Source organism: Centroberyx affinis, unplaced genomic scaffold (genome assembly GCF_046629955.1).
Source record: "Centroberyx affinis isolate AG114_WGS23_722 - 3 ecotype Tasmania unplaced genomic scaffold, CSIRO-AGI_Caff_v1 ptg000153l_1, whole genome shotgun sequence".
Lineage (NCBI taxonomy): Eukaryota > Metazoa > Chordata > Actinopteri > Beryciformes > Berycidae > Centroberyx > Centroberyx affinis.
This window is the reverse complement of record NW_027278850.1, coordinates 115,106-131,759: the sequence shown is the minus strand read 5'-3', so window position 1 is coordinate 131,759 and position 16,654 is coordinate 115,106. Positions and strand designations below refer to the sequence as shown.

The following is a 16,654-nucleotide window of genomic DNA, read 5'->3' as shown; positions in this document are numbered from 1 at the left end:
GGACTTGCCCACCATGGGAAATAACGGATCGAAAGCCATTTCCAAAAACTGAAGATGTTTCTTGAACCAAATCTTTCTGTGTCTGAAAGCCTTACTGAACTGATCAGATTCATAGACAGGCAAGAATGTGAGAAGAGTTTCCAGGATTCAACCGTGTCCATGTATCAGTTTTTGGACACTCACTGTGACAGCCAGATGGCAATGGATTTATCCAAAATCCTTACTGACAGAGGTTTCAAAATAGTAGCTGAAGAGATACAAAAATCAGACAGCAGTCAAATCAGCATCGGAAAGAATGACAAAGACTACAGTGTTTACTGGAGAAGTCAGGGTAGACAGAAGACATAAACTGTGGACAAAGACATGAAAGGATGCTCTTGTAAACTGTCAGTGTCATTTGGTCTTCCATGTGCCCACATTATTTCCTGCCGGAAATATGAAAATGTGTCCCTTAATGACCCATCATTGTTTCATCCAAGATGGCATAGAGTTGGTGGCCAACCTGAAGTGGAGGTTGGAAATCACCTTTCAGATTCCCTTCAAACCACACTGAAGCCACCTGAACACGGTGGGAAGCTCAGTGGGAATGACCAATTTAATGCAGTCCGTTCTGTGGCTATTGAGGTAACAACTCTGATAGCAAGCTCAGGGCGTAAAGAGAGGAAATGTTCCAGATTCTGAAACAACTGCTGCACAGCTGGAAGCTAAACAGGAAGGTGGCATTACTTGAAATTGACCAAATGTCTGAAACAACTAGCTTGGAGAGGTTGGAGTCAGAGAGAGATGCTGCACATGTAGTTGATGGTGATGTCATGATGGTGGCAAATGAATGCTCCTGGACAGAAAGTGAGCCAAAGAGACAAGAGGGCCTTTCTTTAATGAATAATTCTGATGACATGAAGGTGACGCTCAAAATCACACCAGTGAAGAACAGATGGGGAAGACCAAACAGACAGAGAAACTTCACTTTTAAAAATAAAGGTGAACAAAAATAACAATCTATTATGAATGCAAAATGTAACTTAGTTCACATTGCATAACAATAGTTTAGACCCAGAAAACTGAATATCTGTCCCTGTATTCCAGTGCACATCAGAAGCTCAGAACGCTTTTGATTGAAAGTAGCATCAGATTCATTAAGGATATTGACATGAACTACATGTCAATATCCTTGCGAAAAGCTAGCAGACATGGACACTACAAACAAGGTAGTGTTCTGTGTATTATGAAATTCAGAAAACACTTGGTGCACAGCAACTTTGTGTTAATTGAATAAACAGCCTAATTTTACCATTTTCTTCCGATTGTTTAACTACCAAATAAAACTCAACGTTACATTAAACTGGTCATTATGATGGAAGGAATGGTTTACCAACTCAGAAACTCGGGAATCATCTTTATTTCCCAAATACCGTAAAGTAAATATTATCAATCTGATAATTCCAGCCAAAAGACCTCGTTGTGATGACCCCCCTGAGGTGGACGCATTGCTTCCTTTCCTTGTGCCCACTGAATCTACAGAGATACCATCACATTGTGCTGGCTTTAGTGCTGGAGGAATCACTCTACACCAAGATGACCTCAAGTCCCTCCAACCAGGAGCATGGCTCAATGATAATGTGAGTATAAAATTTGTTTTAGTTTTGTTATTGTTATCAAATGGTATTTATCACACATTTAATTGTAAAGCAGTGTCACTGTACCTTGCATGAATGGTTCATTTCAAAATATTCAACCTTTTACCCATTACTTGTGGTCTTCAGCGTGAGTCAGATTATATAGCTTGCTGGTATCTGTTGTACTTGTAACCCGGCCTGTTAGGCCATGACAAAATCAGGAAAAGACACCGACTGCCAATAAATACAAATTATTTATTGTACTAAAGAAAATAAACTGGGTAACTTTGGATTAGAGATGCACCGATTGCAATTTTCTTGGCCGATTCCGATTTCCGATTTTTTAAAAGTCTGACCTGCCGATTCCGATTTTGGCCAATTCCGATTTTCTTTCTAAGAACTATAATTGACAGCATACACAAACATTTTTGTAACTTTTCTTTAATGGAAAATTAAAATTCAATTGTATGTTCATAATAAAACATTGACTATTAATAACTTACATTTTCTCCAAAACTGCACCAGGTTACAGGACCTTCTCTCACTCTCACTCAAACAAATCTCAAAATAAAAACGTGCTCCAGGTTACTGGACAGAGCTTTTTTGTACAAATAAAATCCAAACGAAAATGAATTGCAGTATATCCCTCTTTATACTTTCCCAAAAGAAAACTGGTGCAACAGATCTATATAACAACACACCTAATGTCATTTATTTACATCAAAAGGTTATCCATGGAGCCCAGCCATAGTGCCATCTTGTGGTGAAAAAAAAATAACTTTTTGTTTTGACTCCGCTGAGATCGGGAGGTAGCTCGTTTCTTCCACACAGTAAGCAGGCTGACCAATATCATGCATGTGATAAACTGAAGCTTGAAAAGTAAAATCGCCGTTTATTTCCATGCATATGCGCAAGCTCAGTCCATCTAACAGCCCTCTGTTCTGTCGGCGGAGAGAGAGACACACAGAGTATGGTGGTTTCGGCGCATCGGCCGATGCTCCCGGCTGCATGTTGCCGGCCAAGGCTGTTAGCTTGGCGCTGATTTGTTCCCGGTGATCCGACCGAGATGCCCGGCGAACGGGTTTTTCGGCAGGATCGGGTGGATCAATGCGGCCCGTGAGCACGGTGGAGACAGCAGCGGAGAGAGCAGATGGGACGCGCTGGAACGGAGATCAGTATGGATGTATGGACTATTACAGCGGAGTTTTTACCGCTGTCTTAAATTTGACCGGCACAGAATCGGATAAATGAGACTGATCTGCCGGTCACTGGTCATGGCCGATCAGCTGAAAACCGGCCGATTCCGGTCACCGGCCGATCGATTGGTGCATCTCTACTTTGGATATGAGGTGTGTTAGTCAATGGCATCAGTAGTGTTCATGTGGATGTGTGTGGACAGTGTGGTGTAGGGTGTTGTGGAGTAAAAGCAAAATAAAGGCAAAGCAAAACAAAAGGGTGCAGGCGCTGGCAGGGAAGAGAGAGAGCCCCGCTGGAAGCTGGGACTTTTATATCCTGCAGAGCACTGGGCCCAGGTGCTCCAGATCTGGATGGACACTACCAATCAGCTCCTGCAAACAGCTACTGCAATGGTAGACAGTAACTGACACAATACACAAGCAGGCAGGGGCCGTCACACAAGCTACAATTAAATACTGATGAAATTGTATATGAGGGTTTTTTTTATATCACATGTAGATAATACATGCCTACATACAAGAATCCACCAAGCAAGTGTATGTTATTCAGTGTGCCATTGTGAATTTTTGGAACAAGTCCAAGTACACTGTCTGGGATTACAAAAAGGTAAACAAAATAATTTTACAGTCATCAACAATGCAGATCTTAATGTTCTTGTTGTTGTGCTGTTATTAAGACAAATTTTTGTTTGAGTGAATAGGTGCGTTTTGAGGAGTATCACTGGATTTTCCTGCCAGTGTGCAGACATGGACACTGGTTCCTTGTTGCTGCAAATGTGGAATTGCGGCAGGTCTACATCATGGACTCCTTGCCAAGTTCTGCAAGAGAGCGGCGGTTCTTCTTGCACTGGAGGTATATTTACTCCTATTGATAGTGTAAAATCAGTAAAGCCAATGACATCTTTCACTTATGTTAGTGTAGTGTAGGCTCATGAATAAACACCGGACTCTTAACAAGTGCTGTTTACTTCAACAGGCTAACAGCAAAGCAAAACATATTCTCAGTAGCGACATAGCATCGTGCATTCAGTAGTAGCCATCTTGAATCTGTCTATACACAGCGTCTCAACTAGTACCTACTTTACGTCAGTGCCGCCTAGTGGTAGAAAGTAGCACTAATATAAATGATGGAACACAACAGTTAGTCTTTTTAATTATGAATCAGAAACTTCATGAAGGAGCGAGGCACCTCAACAGGGGAGTGTCTGGATGGATGGACCCTACAGAAAGTCCCAGTTGCTGAACAGCAGCATGGCTCAAGCCACAGCCTTTTTGTGCTGATGGAAAGTATTTATAAAAGCACAGATTTTAAAATTGCCTTGTTGTTAAGTAATTTTTTAAATGTATTATATATATTGTATATGCTATAAGTGGCATGGTTTGTGAGCCACTGGATGTTTTCAAATTGTGTCTTTCAGAATGCTGAAGCCCTGCTTAAAGATGCCGATCCTGCCATGGTCCAGCAGGAGCACATGGAGAGCCTCAGAGGGTACATCCTAAATCGGCTGATTTGGGCACAATTACAGTACAGATTTGTTAGTCTGTCTGTCTCTCTGTTTGTGAAATGTTAGTTCATTTTAGTAATCTCACTGTTTTAACGCAGTAATTTTGCTTATTTTTTTTAACACAATATTAGGTGGGTCCATAGTGTATAGTGTAAATTCAGGACCTTAATGCTAATACATTGTAGCTGGTGACTGATGGTCAATTTCTCCCACCATTTGTCAGATGTTGTTGGAGTCTTAATATTGAAAATCTATTTTATTCAAGCCTATTTTGGCTGGCTTGAATTTGTCTGGATCTGTGGCAAAAATGTAGATCTCAGCTACGAGAAAGTGTTGCCTACATGGTTCCACTCACATTACCACCCTCCACCCTGACTGCCTTTGTTTCATCCTTTACTTTTAATCAGTAAAATTAGAGCTCTCACATGCACCCAACTGCCAAAGGTAATTTTTCGATACCAGAGGAACAAAGGCTAAAAATAAATGTAATCCCCCTACCAAAACAATGAAGTGATGGCAAGCTCTGTTAGAGGAAAGCAGTCAGTTGTGTAATTCAAGTAATTCATTGGCTGCCAAGACATCACAAGCTAACTTGGCAAGCACCCACAGGGGTTGTTTGTATCTAATGATCTGACAATCTGAGGCTTGGCATAGACTCTAGCTGCTAAAAACATACTCACATTAAACATTCTGAAAACCAAATGTCATTGTGTTATTTTCACCTTTAACAATGTCACGAAATAGTTAGCTTTAAAATGTTTATGTTCATGCAATGTGATTGTTGCCCTACATTGTTAACCCCATCCCACTTTATACCGTATTACTCCTACTTGCATCATTCCCTACCATGCTGCAAACTCTTACTATAATTGATATACATGTTGATTGGATTGTTTGTATTTTGCATTTTTTTGTGAGATCCTCTCTGCCCTAGTACCATATGTGCATAGTTGCATGAGCATGTAGTGTAATGTGAGCTGTATAACTGCACCATTAACACCAAGGAAAATTCACGTACTTAATTGAATTTGAAAATAAAGTGTTTTCTGATTATGATTCTTAAACCGAAATAGTCTCTGGTGGCATGGTTGATACGGTCTGTAAACTCACCCTTAAGTTAAATATTTAACAAAACGGAAATGAACAACCTCTCGTCATGAATCTGTTTTCATTTTCAGAGGGAAAAAATGAATATAAATAGGATTTTACTTTTAAAACCTGTTCCCCTGAAAGAACTATATTTTCCAAACATGTCTCGTTCGACCCAAAATAAAAAGCTTCCAGCGTGAGTCCTGCATACAAGAATTGCTAGTGTATGAGACAGTCAAAGCAACAGTAACGTGAATGAATAATTTGAGTGGCATTTTAGGTTAAATACGAGTGCTTTGGGGATTACCCTGGTGATAGAAACCAGGATTCCCTTTTTTAGACAAATCAAATCAAATTTAAAATCTCATTTACTCATTCTACTGTTTTGTATTCCTGTATTCTTGTATTTTCAGCTGCTTGCGATCTTGAAGATATAGTTATTCAAGTTTCCCAGACTCTTAGGCTTGATGCCATAGTCTACACAATGACTAAATATGTAAAATTACTAAAATGTGATGTAATGTAACTTAGTTCTCACAAAAACAAGCCTCTGCCTAGCTCTTAAAACTAAAGGAAAGTGCATGCAAGCAGATGGAGAGGGTTATTTCATCTGTCGCAGGGATGATAAGATAAGCTAACCGCTGGGAATCATATTTCAGGCATGCATCACCCTGCCTGTCACACCAAAGCCGCTGCCTCCAAGAAAAAAATCTATGTCAACACAAATACTATATACAGTAACAAGAAGAAAAAAAAAACATAACTAACAACAGCTTCTGGACCTATGCAGTTCTGCTGGTGACTGAATTAATCACAAGAGAAACCTTAGGAATAATCATGTCATAACCGCTTAAATTTCTTTCAGTGGATGGAAGCTGTCTCAATGTTTGGTGACATGTGGGACCTGACCCTCAGTAGGAACGAGCGGAATATGGAAAATTCATGAACAAATGAATGGGGTTGTTAGATCTGTGAGGCATCAATGTTTTGCACTGGATGACCCCAATCAGATCAACCATGGGGGACAAGGCTCTCATGCCAGCTGCAACAGGGTTCACACACTGCCCCCTAGTCTGAATTTGGGGATTCTGCAGCTTACAGTGAGAGCAGCAGAGCGTTGGATCAACAACATCAATCAGGTCAGGTTCCTTTTTTTTTTTTTTCAGTTACAGCCTGGTTATCCCCCCCCCTCTTGTTCAGTGCCCCCCCCCCCCCTCTCACTCTCTCACTCTCTCACTCTCTCTTTCTCCCTCTCTCCCTATCAGATGTCAGATTCAGAGAAAAGCTTTATTGGCAGGAATCAGAGTGTGCCAAAGCATATTACAATAGTACATATTACAATAGTACAGGACAAAACAAGGTGCAATATAGATTCATATAGGAATTATAGCAATATATTAATTCAAAATACAAAATATAGGAATTCCTAATTACAAAAACTCTATTTTAAAAATTGTTCATATGATAAATATGATTCCATGGACAATGCTCATATACAATATATCCTAGACAATTTCACTTCAGTCTCTCTCTCTCTCTCTCTCTCTCTCTCTCTCTCTCTCTCTCTCTCCCTCTCCCTCTCCCCCCTCGCGCGCTGCACCTCTGCTACTGTGCGTCAGATGATGGCAATTCATTCACTTCAGACTCTTCTCTCTTCTGTCCAACTGGTGGCTGAAGGAATCGACCTGGTGGAGGGACTGCAGGTTCTCGTGTAGCTACTCTCCTCCAGTTGCACGCTTTCTGTCTTGCTCTCTTATAATCGCACGCATGCGAACAAACTTTTGGTGATTTTTACGCACAGGTACCCACAGGACCAGCACGAAGTCCGGCTATCGTTATCCCACATTCTCGCGTTTTGAACAAAAACTACAAAAATACCATGCAAGTTTACGTCGCTGTGATCCTTGCCTATGGAGTCTCGGGTAAGTTCAGCTTGCATTTATGGAGTCTTGCCAGGCAAGGAACATAATGAATGACTCATAGGCTCCAGTAGACCTGCTGAAAGGAGGCTTATGCGCAGAGAGGTGATAAGTTGAAGTGGAATTGTAACCACTGTAGACACTAAATTTACCTTCCTCAATCAATTCGCCTCGTCGTGCCTGTCTGGATTTTGAACTTCACGGTTGCCTTTTACTCCTCCATCATCGTTTCCATCACTGAATGTACGAAATAGGACACTTAGTCTTTTCATGAAGTACACTGATGAAGGTGAATGCAGGTAAAAGCCATCATCCCTTAGTGATTCCCCTTATTAAATCTTTACCAGTCACACAGGAGGAGATGAGGTGAGATGTGGATTTAGCAAAAAAAGGGGCTGCAACTCAATATCAGGAAGATGACCCTAATATTGTGTACATTTCATTCACTATTGCACATATATATTTGTACATATTTTTATTTCTTATTTCTTATTATATTTTTTATAAATATTTTATATTTTTAATTGTATTATTATTATTTTTATTTTATTTTATTATTTTTATGTTTATTGTATGCACCTCCATGCCAAAGCAAATTCCTTGTACTGTGAAAACTTACTTGGCAATAAACGTTATTCTGATTCTGATTCTGATTCTGATACATGTGATATTGATTTATTAATGTTTTACAGCAGACAGCTTATCACTTACGCCTTTGAATGTAAAACTGTAACAGAGATACTTGTGTTTTTTTAATTACTGTATGTCCTCTTTATTATTTAATGTCAATCTTCTTTGTAATAACCAAATGCATAATTGCTCTCAAATTATCTGGAGGTGGAGCAGACTGTAATCAGTAGCGGAAGCACCTTTCAGCGTATGTTAGCTCACTTAATTCCTGTTGTGAGATGGTATATAGCCTATAGCATACATATAGTCTCTAACCATGAAATCTAAAGTGATAGCATAGACATAATATTCCTACTGTGCATGCAAAATCTTGTAGTGTGAATGTAGAATTCAGCGTTTTGGTCAGTGGTAGCCTTATTTTAAGAAAAAAGAAAACATAGACTCGGCATGGATATTTAGCAGGGAACCATTTCAGCTCTTCACTAGAAGTATTCTTTGGTGACTAATGGGATTTCAAATCATTAGAAAGACCACATACTGGAAAATAAGGGTAGCAGTAGGAGTCTGCTTAGTGTGTTGTTTTTTTCTTTGTTTGGGTTTTTTTTTATGTGAAGAGCTTCTCAAAAAAGAGAATCTTGTGAATGGAACCATTTGCTATCCTGTTTTCTGAAGGGTTCACAAACCTGGTTGATTAAATGCAGATAATTAACTAATTAAAATATAGCCACAAGCGGCGATTGCAGGATCCAAGCACAATTGGACAGATAGACAGACAGATAGACAAAACATTACAGAAGGTAGAAAACACACAAAAACTGACATGTTGTGAAGATCGAACATGCAGTCTAACACCGGCTTTTGTGTTGGCCAGTGACTTCTGTCAAGTTAACCATTTCATAGCAACCACATTGCTGGAGTTGTTCATGACTAAACGTTCTATTACTTGTCCTTGATGACTAACGACTTTGGAAAGGGCAAGTCTGGATTTGATCCCACAACCTTCCACATGAAAGGCTGATGCTTTACCTAGTGAGCCAAACACCTGTTACAGGTTTAGTGAGGAGAAACTAACTAAAGGGAGAAGTAGTGTGATACTGCAACCTATGTTTGACAGACTGACAGTGCTAATCACTTATCAGAACATTGTACACTCACCGAGCACTTTATTAGGAACACCATACTAATACTGGGTAGGTATCAGCTTTCAGCTCAATGTCAACCGGCTACCAAAGTGACATCCGCCTCAAGGTTCGACGTGTTGTGCATTCTGAGATGCTTTTCTGCTCACCACAGTTGTAAAGAGTGGTTTATCTTGAGTTACTGAAGCCTTTCTGTCAGCTCCAACCAGTCTGGTCATTCTCCTCTGACCGTTTCCGTCCGCAGAATTGCCGCTCACTGAATGTTTTTTGTTTTTCGCACCATTCTGTGTAAACTCTAGAGACTGTTGTGTGTGAAAATCCCAGGAGATCATCAGTTTCAGAAATACTCAAACCAGCCCGTCTGGCACCAACAACCATACCACAGTCAAAGTCACTGAGATAACATTTTTTACCCATTCTGATGTTTGATGTGAACATTAACTGAAGCTGCTGACCTGTATCTGCATGATCTTATGCATTGCAGTGCTGCCACATGATTGGCTGAATGGATAATTGCATGGATAAGCAGGTGTACAGGTGTTCCTAATAAAGTGCGCGGTGAGTGTAGTGCTCTCCATTAACGAATAAAAGAATACTAAGTCACATGGGCCAGAAAACTGCTGCTGCACTGCTCTCTGTGGGTTGAAACGTCTGGCTACACCCCAATCAGTGATGACATTCAGGTATTTTGCCATTGACAGATGATGTCAAACACCTGCTTTGAGTTTTCTGCACTGTGTGATTTAGTGTTGGATTTACTTTTCATGAAACTTCAAAATGGTCAAAGTCCATCAGGGACTTGAACTCACAACCTTGTGGTCCAACAACCTGAGCTTTACCACTCTAACAACTTCTACTGTAGTGTGCCACAGTGGAGAAACAAAACAAAGCGGAGAAGTGATAGGTCACAGGTGCTAGTCCAACCCATATTGAAAGCCTCAGAAAGAATATTATAACTGTACTAGCGTGCCACATTAATCAATTTACACATGGCTTTACAGACATCATCTTGACAGTCCAGACATCATTTGTATTTAGTTTGATGAGATTGATCAAACTATCTTGAACATATCACATTGTCAATTTATCAAACTATTTGCAGCTGCACATTTCCATCTACCGTGCACTCAGTTTTCAATATGTCATTATAATTTTTGGGCTGTTTACTAATTAAGGTATTACGATTTCAAAAATCATGTTCTTTTTCATGTAATGTACGGTTTAGGAGGACAACACTGTGGGATCACAGTCAGTTTTTGTTATAAACAGAGGGGGGTGACGTCAGAATCGGGGGTAGGTACCAGTGTACGAAAGATTTATCTCACTTCAGCCGATTTGGTTATTATGCAATAAGCCACGCCCACTTTCATCAGTAATGACCAAATTTCATGGATCAACTTGGACATCATCCTAGAACAAATTTTCATAAAAATCTACGCAGTCAATTATGAGATATGAACTTTTTGCATTTGTAGTGCCCACTAGTGGTACAGCTTAAAATGCTTTTGTCAAAATAGCGGTTCCAGCACTACGTGTTTGGACCCCTAATAAAAGGCATTACATTTCACTCATGGAGGTCTTCAGGAGGAAAGATCCATCAAAACCATGGGTGAAGGGTTCTTAAAGCACTTTGATCTGCATGCTGTGTATGAAAGGTGCTTTACTAATGAAGGTTATTAGGGGTCCAAGCACATGCTGGAACCATTCTTTTTTTCTTTTTCTCCACTAAAAGTGTCTATAGCTCAGACACCATAAGTCCTACAGCAGCCATATTTGGCAGGTGGGCTCCAACGGTCCCCCACTACTCAGGCAAGGCATCTGGCCACACACAATGGCCAGATGGTGGCCCTATAACAAACAAATTTCTGCTTTGGCCAATAACTTCTGAACTGCGTGTCGTAGGGAGAAAATTCACGTGTCCATAGATTCTTTGGAAGGTGCTGAGTCCAATCCATGTATCACTTTCAATGTCCACCATATTGGATTTTTTGCCATTTTTATTTCTTTAAGAAACACTTTTTTCTGAACTCCTCCTAGACCGTTCATCTGATTCACACAAAACTTGGTGTGGACAATCTTGGGTCCTCTCCTCAAAGCTGTATAAAGGTTATAGATAGGCCAAATGGTTTGGCTTTTATTGACCAATAGACTTTTAACAAAACACGTCCTATAGGCCATAACTCATTAACCATTCATCTAATCAAGCCAAATTTTGAAACACATATTGAGGAGTGTTGCATGAGCACGCCCACAAAAGCGTTTTAAGGTCTACCACTAGTGGGTGCTACAAATACAAAAAGTTTATATCTCATAATTGACTGCATAGATTTTTATGAAATTTTGTACACATTCTGGGATCATGTCTAAGTCGATCCATGAAATATGGTTGTGATTGATGCAAGTGGCCGTGGCTTGTCAGTTGAAGTGAGATAAATCTTTCATACAGTGGTACCTACCCCTGATTCTGAAGTCGCCCCCCTCTGTTTATGGCAAAAACTGACTGTGATTCCACAGCGTTGTCCTCCTAAACCATACATTACTGAAAAAAAACATGATTTTTGAAATCGTCATACCTTCATTAGTAAATAGATATAAAATTGTACTGATATCTTGAAAACTGAGTGTACGGCAGATTGATATGTGCAGCTGCAAATTGTTTGATAAATTGACAATGTGATATGATCAAGATAGTTTGATCAATCTTCATCAAACTAACAACAAATGATGTATGGACTCTCAAGATGATGTCTGTAAAGCCATGTGTAAATTGATTAATCTATCACCCATAACCAATCACTTGTCCCTTTGTTTTGTTTCCCCACTCTATCACGCCAAAGTGGAAGTTGGCAGCACAACGTCATCAGTTTCAAGTCCCAGAAATACGTGTACACAGTACGTACACATGAAAAGTAAATCAACACTAAATTAGTGATTAGCACTGTCAATCATAGGCTGCAGTATCACAGTACTTCACCCTCTAGTTAGTTTATCCTCGACAAAACTGTAACAGGAGTTTAGCTTAGTAGGTGAAGCATCAGTCTCTCATGTGGAAGATTGTGGGTTAAAATACAGATTTGCCCTTTCCAAAATCATGAGTCTTTGCAAAAAACTTGGTTGCAATGAAAGGATAAACTTGACAGAGGTCACAAGCTAACAAAAAATTAGCCATAACTAACAGACTGCGTGTCCGATCTTTACAACTTGTCTGTCTACCTTATGTAATCTTTTGTATATCTGTCTGTCTTTTCAAATTGTGCTTGGACCCCACAATTGCCACATGAGGCTATCTTGATTAATATTATTACTGTACATTGCCTCATGGAAAATGGCTCTCTTGCAGGAACAAGCAGGAATAACCCAAAATGCTACTTTGCACTTTTCACATTGTGTAACATACACAATGAGAGGACACACTCTTGGCACATGGTTCAGCAGTTCACAGGATAATTCACTAGGGATGTAAATTACCATATATTATGTTGTCCCAAGGTCACACATTATTCTCAGTCTTCATCTTACTTGTGATATTGCACCACAATCCTCCAAGCATGTTTTTGCATGTTGATGTGCATGTGTATTCATGTATGGCAAGGCTCTGTGTATTCACCAAAGTCAGCGCAATATATTCATCACTTGAAAGTGCAGTATGACAAATCGTATAAGAAATGCAGAACTTCTGGGAAATGGACGATGGCTTTAAAGAATGAATGGCTTTGTGGTAATGATATTTTCTCTGTTGAAAAGGCGGTATACCCTGACTGACAAGCTTTATTAGGGACATGTGCAGCTATGGGGGATTTTCTGATGCACAGCCTTGAAAACGCACCATTAAAGACATGCAGTCTACACTCAAGAGGAAGATAACTAGGGATTCATTTCTACCCACTGTCATTTGATTGCTTAAATTACATATGTAACAAGTGTAGCCTTTTGTAGAACTTTGCCACTGATGAGCACCTTTTTTTGGGCCATATCCACCAGCTGATGCTGTCTCTGGTCTTATCAACTGGTGCTAGGGATGGGACAATCAGCTTTTCTCACGATACGATTTGACACGTGATATGGGGTTCACAATTCAATACAACCACCATACGATGTAATAAATAAAAGTTTAATGACACCAAAGTATGACTGTGCAGAATTATGTTTATTTCTGAGCCTTCTAGCAATGGAATTGGCTTGCTAGAATGTAAACAACAATTTAAAATTTAATATGTCATTACAAAGTGCAAATAATATAATTTTGACGGAGAGCTTGTGAAATTGGGCTGGGCAAGCCGTCTCCTCTGTGATTCCTACAGCAGAATAAAATAGAGCTAATATTGTGATTACATTTTCTGCCCAGCGATACGTATTGTCAGATTTTTCTAACTGGTGCTTTATTGATGTTTGCTTGTGTGGTATATGATGCGGTGATTTTTGTTGTGTGTGTTTTTTATCCTGTCTTCCAATCAAATTACCTTTACATATTTGAACATAATTGAAATGAATTGAAGCTGATTGATTGGCCAGTGATCGTCTGGATCATGTTGGTCCTATAGGTGTTTGCTTTATCTACCTATCACTGTAAACACATGAATTACTAACTTGCGCTGGAAGTCCTTAAACAGAAATAATTTAATACAACACTCGAGTGACAGGCTTCATGTATCCTAAACATGAGATGGTGTATGATTCTAAACGGATTTCATAATTGCCAAGAATTTACAATGTACTTTCAAGAGCGAGTTTAATTTACACTCCAGTGCATCCCTAATGATTTCTGTCGGTATTTGTTTTAGAAATTAGAAGTCATAGTCATGAAGTTTGTTCCAGCCAGCCGGCTTGGTGACAGAATTGCTTTGTTGTGATTCATTAGTAGGATACTTGTCAACGGGGAATTTTACGGTCAACCGGCAGGACCTCGCCTTTGTAAATATGATGCAATAATGGGAAAAAGGTCTCCTGTGCTTAAATAGAGCACCAACACACTTGATCAAACAGTCTGTGCCAAACAATAGCACAACTTTCTATCAGAATAGATCTAGACAAAGGGATATATTATATTAAGGGTAATTACTGACCTTTTGACTTTAGAGGTATGATGTTGGTCTATCGCACAGTTAGTTGTGACGAAATGTTATGATAAAGGAAAATTCCACCCTATACTGTTAGATATCAGTCTGTGATGTTCAGTGCATTCTAGTTATTTTGTGGTGAAGTGGTGGAATTTACCTTTTTGGTGAACCTCTTTTTTTTACTCATTTACACTTGCTAGGGTGCACACCAAAACCTGACGTTTACTGTTGAAGTTTTAGATTGCTGAAACATTTTCTCTTGTTAAACTCCATTGTAGCCGTGCTGGAAATATCTTGACATGACATCACATGGTCTATGTTTGGCCAGTTATCCATGGGAATAAGAACAAGCACAGATCCTGCACAGCCACAGACCCACGGCGCATGTGTTCAATTCAGTTCAGTTTAATTCAGTTCAGTTCTATGCACTGAAGCACTGCGACACGGTTATCGGTTAAATTACCAAATTCCACTAACGTTACTTAAATACCACAAGGTAAACACGTTACCTACCGTTAAAGCAGTGGTTCCCAATGTTTTTTGGCTCGTGACCCCACTTTGACGTCACAAAACTCTAGTGACCCCAGACATTCAAAACACAGACAATTTTTTGCTAAAATTAATTTGTTTTCGATCATGTAATAGTTTGTAAGACTATGTTGCAAGTAAATGTTCATTTTAGACCACATTTAGGCTATTTCATGTATTATGTGTTATGTATTATGTATTATATGTCATATATTATTGTGGACGGCAGCCGGAGGCAGAATAGCCAGACGAGCCACAGATTAGTGCACAAAGTGAGGATTTTATTTTCCCAGTGCAGGATATGTACACGTGAGCTTGTATTTACAAGGCTGCAGATTAATGCTGAACAAACAATGACTCAAATTAAATTGCGTGCTGTTTATGTTCGAGCGTGGGAATGCACGTAGCCTGGTCATGTGTGATCGCGTGAATCAGTTAACAATATCCTGCATTTTATTTGAACTCGATTTTTATGAGGGGAAGTGAAAATATAGGATACGTTTCGTTGTTTTAAATTGTGTGTGGTGTTTTTATTATTAGAATAATAATTATTATTTGTATTGATCAATTACTAGAAATATCAGGCGACCCCATTTGAATTCCATGTGACCCCACTTGGGGTCGCGACCCCAGGGTTGGGAAAGCCTGCGTTAAAGTTTCTAGGGCAGCAGAGTGTTATCAGGGCACTGTTTACAAATTCTATTTCTAACACAGGTGCTTGGAGCAAATTGTGGAATCTTAAGTTTCACTTTTTCACACTGGGAGACTCTGTGGATTGAGTTCAATGCTGCTGGTCGGCACATCTCCAAATGACAAACATGATGTGATGTGCACATCAAGCGCATTACAGATCGATTTGGATACATTTATATACATTGATCAACTTTTGATTTTGTGGCTCTATATGACAGTCAAAGATGCCCTCTGGAGGCCATCTGACAAAACGTATTATCTCACAAAGCATACTAAGGACTGCCTGACCTGAATCTGCCTCATGATGCCCTCGACTGCAGCGTGGGAAAAAATACACCACCAAACAGCAAAATGGGCTCAAAAATGCGAGGCACATCACGAATAGCTGTTAGCAATTTTTAACAGTGTTAAAGTGTTTTAGGGTGGATTATTCCTTTAACTGTTCAGTTTCCACTGGCATTTACTTTTATCTTTTTGAGAGAACTGGTAATATACAGAGGTTAATCCAGTTATCAAATGTTGCAAGTCAGAAGCAATAAAATGCTGCAGAATTCATACTCTCTTTGAGGCCAGTAGGAATGATTGTTGTTGTTGTTTAAAAATGTTGAATGAATGTTGCATAAGGAACATTTTACATTTTCACTCTAAAAATATGCCAGTGACCGCATCTGCCTCCACCGAAACAACAGGCTTACTGTGCTCCCCAGACACTTTATGAAAGAACATGTTTGAAAGGTGAATGCAGTGATATGTATATCTTTTTTCTCATAACAGTACAGTACATACTGACACATGTACCACATGTGTCAGTATGTACTGTTTGCATAATCTATTCTGATTCTGAAGAGAAACACATTTGTAGCCATATAATACTCTAAGGACATACAGCAACCCATTAAATTTTACATGGCAAGGTCTATCAGCTGCTTCTTGAAACACTGAAGACTGAAGTGGTTTTGGAGGAATGCAACTGAAAGCTTTCCTGGCTGATTAGTGAGATGCACAGACTGCATGGGTAGGCAAGATGTTTCAAATCTTTGACAAGGGCCCTTAATATGTCTGTTTTCTCTGAGAAAGACAAGTGGCAAGTGGTTCTTGAATTTTCTGCCGTGTTTACAGCGTTCAACATCACAGAGGAGAAGGCGACATGCCCCCTTGGATATTTCCCCTGTGGCAACATGACCATGTGCCTCCCTCAACTCCTGCACTGCAATGGTGTCGATGACTGTGGAAATCAAGCAGACGAGGAGAACTGTGGTGAGTTGTTGGTTTAATTATCTTG

The 16,654-nt window shown here is 39.6% G+C and overlaps 1 protein-coding gene across 1 annotated transcript in view; it reads left to right on the top strand.

Moving 5' to 3' along the window:
• The first annotated feature begins 7,285 nt into the window (after nucleotides 1–7,285).
• Nucleotides 7,286–16,654, top strand: part of rxfp1 (relaxin family peptide receptor 1) — a 67,857-nt gene continuing 58,488 nt past the window's right edge. The window contains exons 1-2 of the mRNA XM_071532562.1: nucleotides 7,286–7,328; nucleotides 16,492–16,629. Of these exons, the coding sequence (XP_071388663.1) occupies nucleotides 7,286–7,328; nucleotides 16,492–16,629 (181 nt within the window). The remainder of the gene's footprint in view (nucleotides 7,329–16,491; nucleotides 16,630–16,654) is intronic.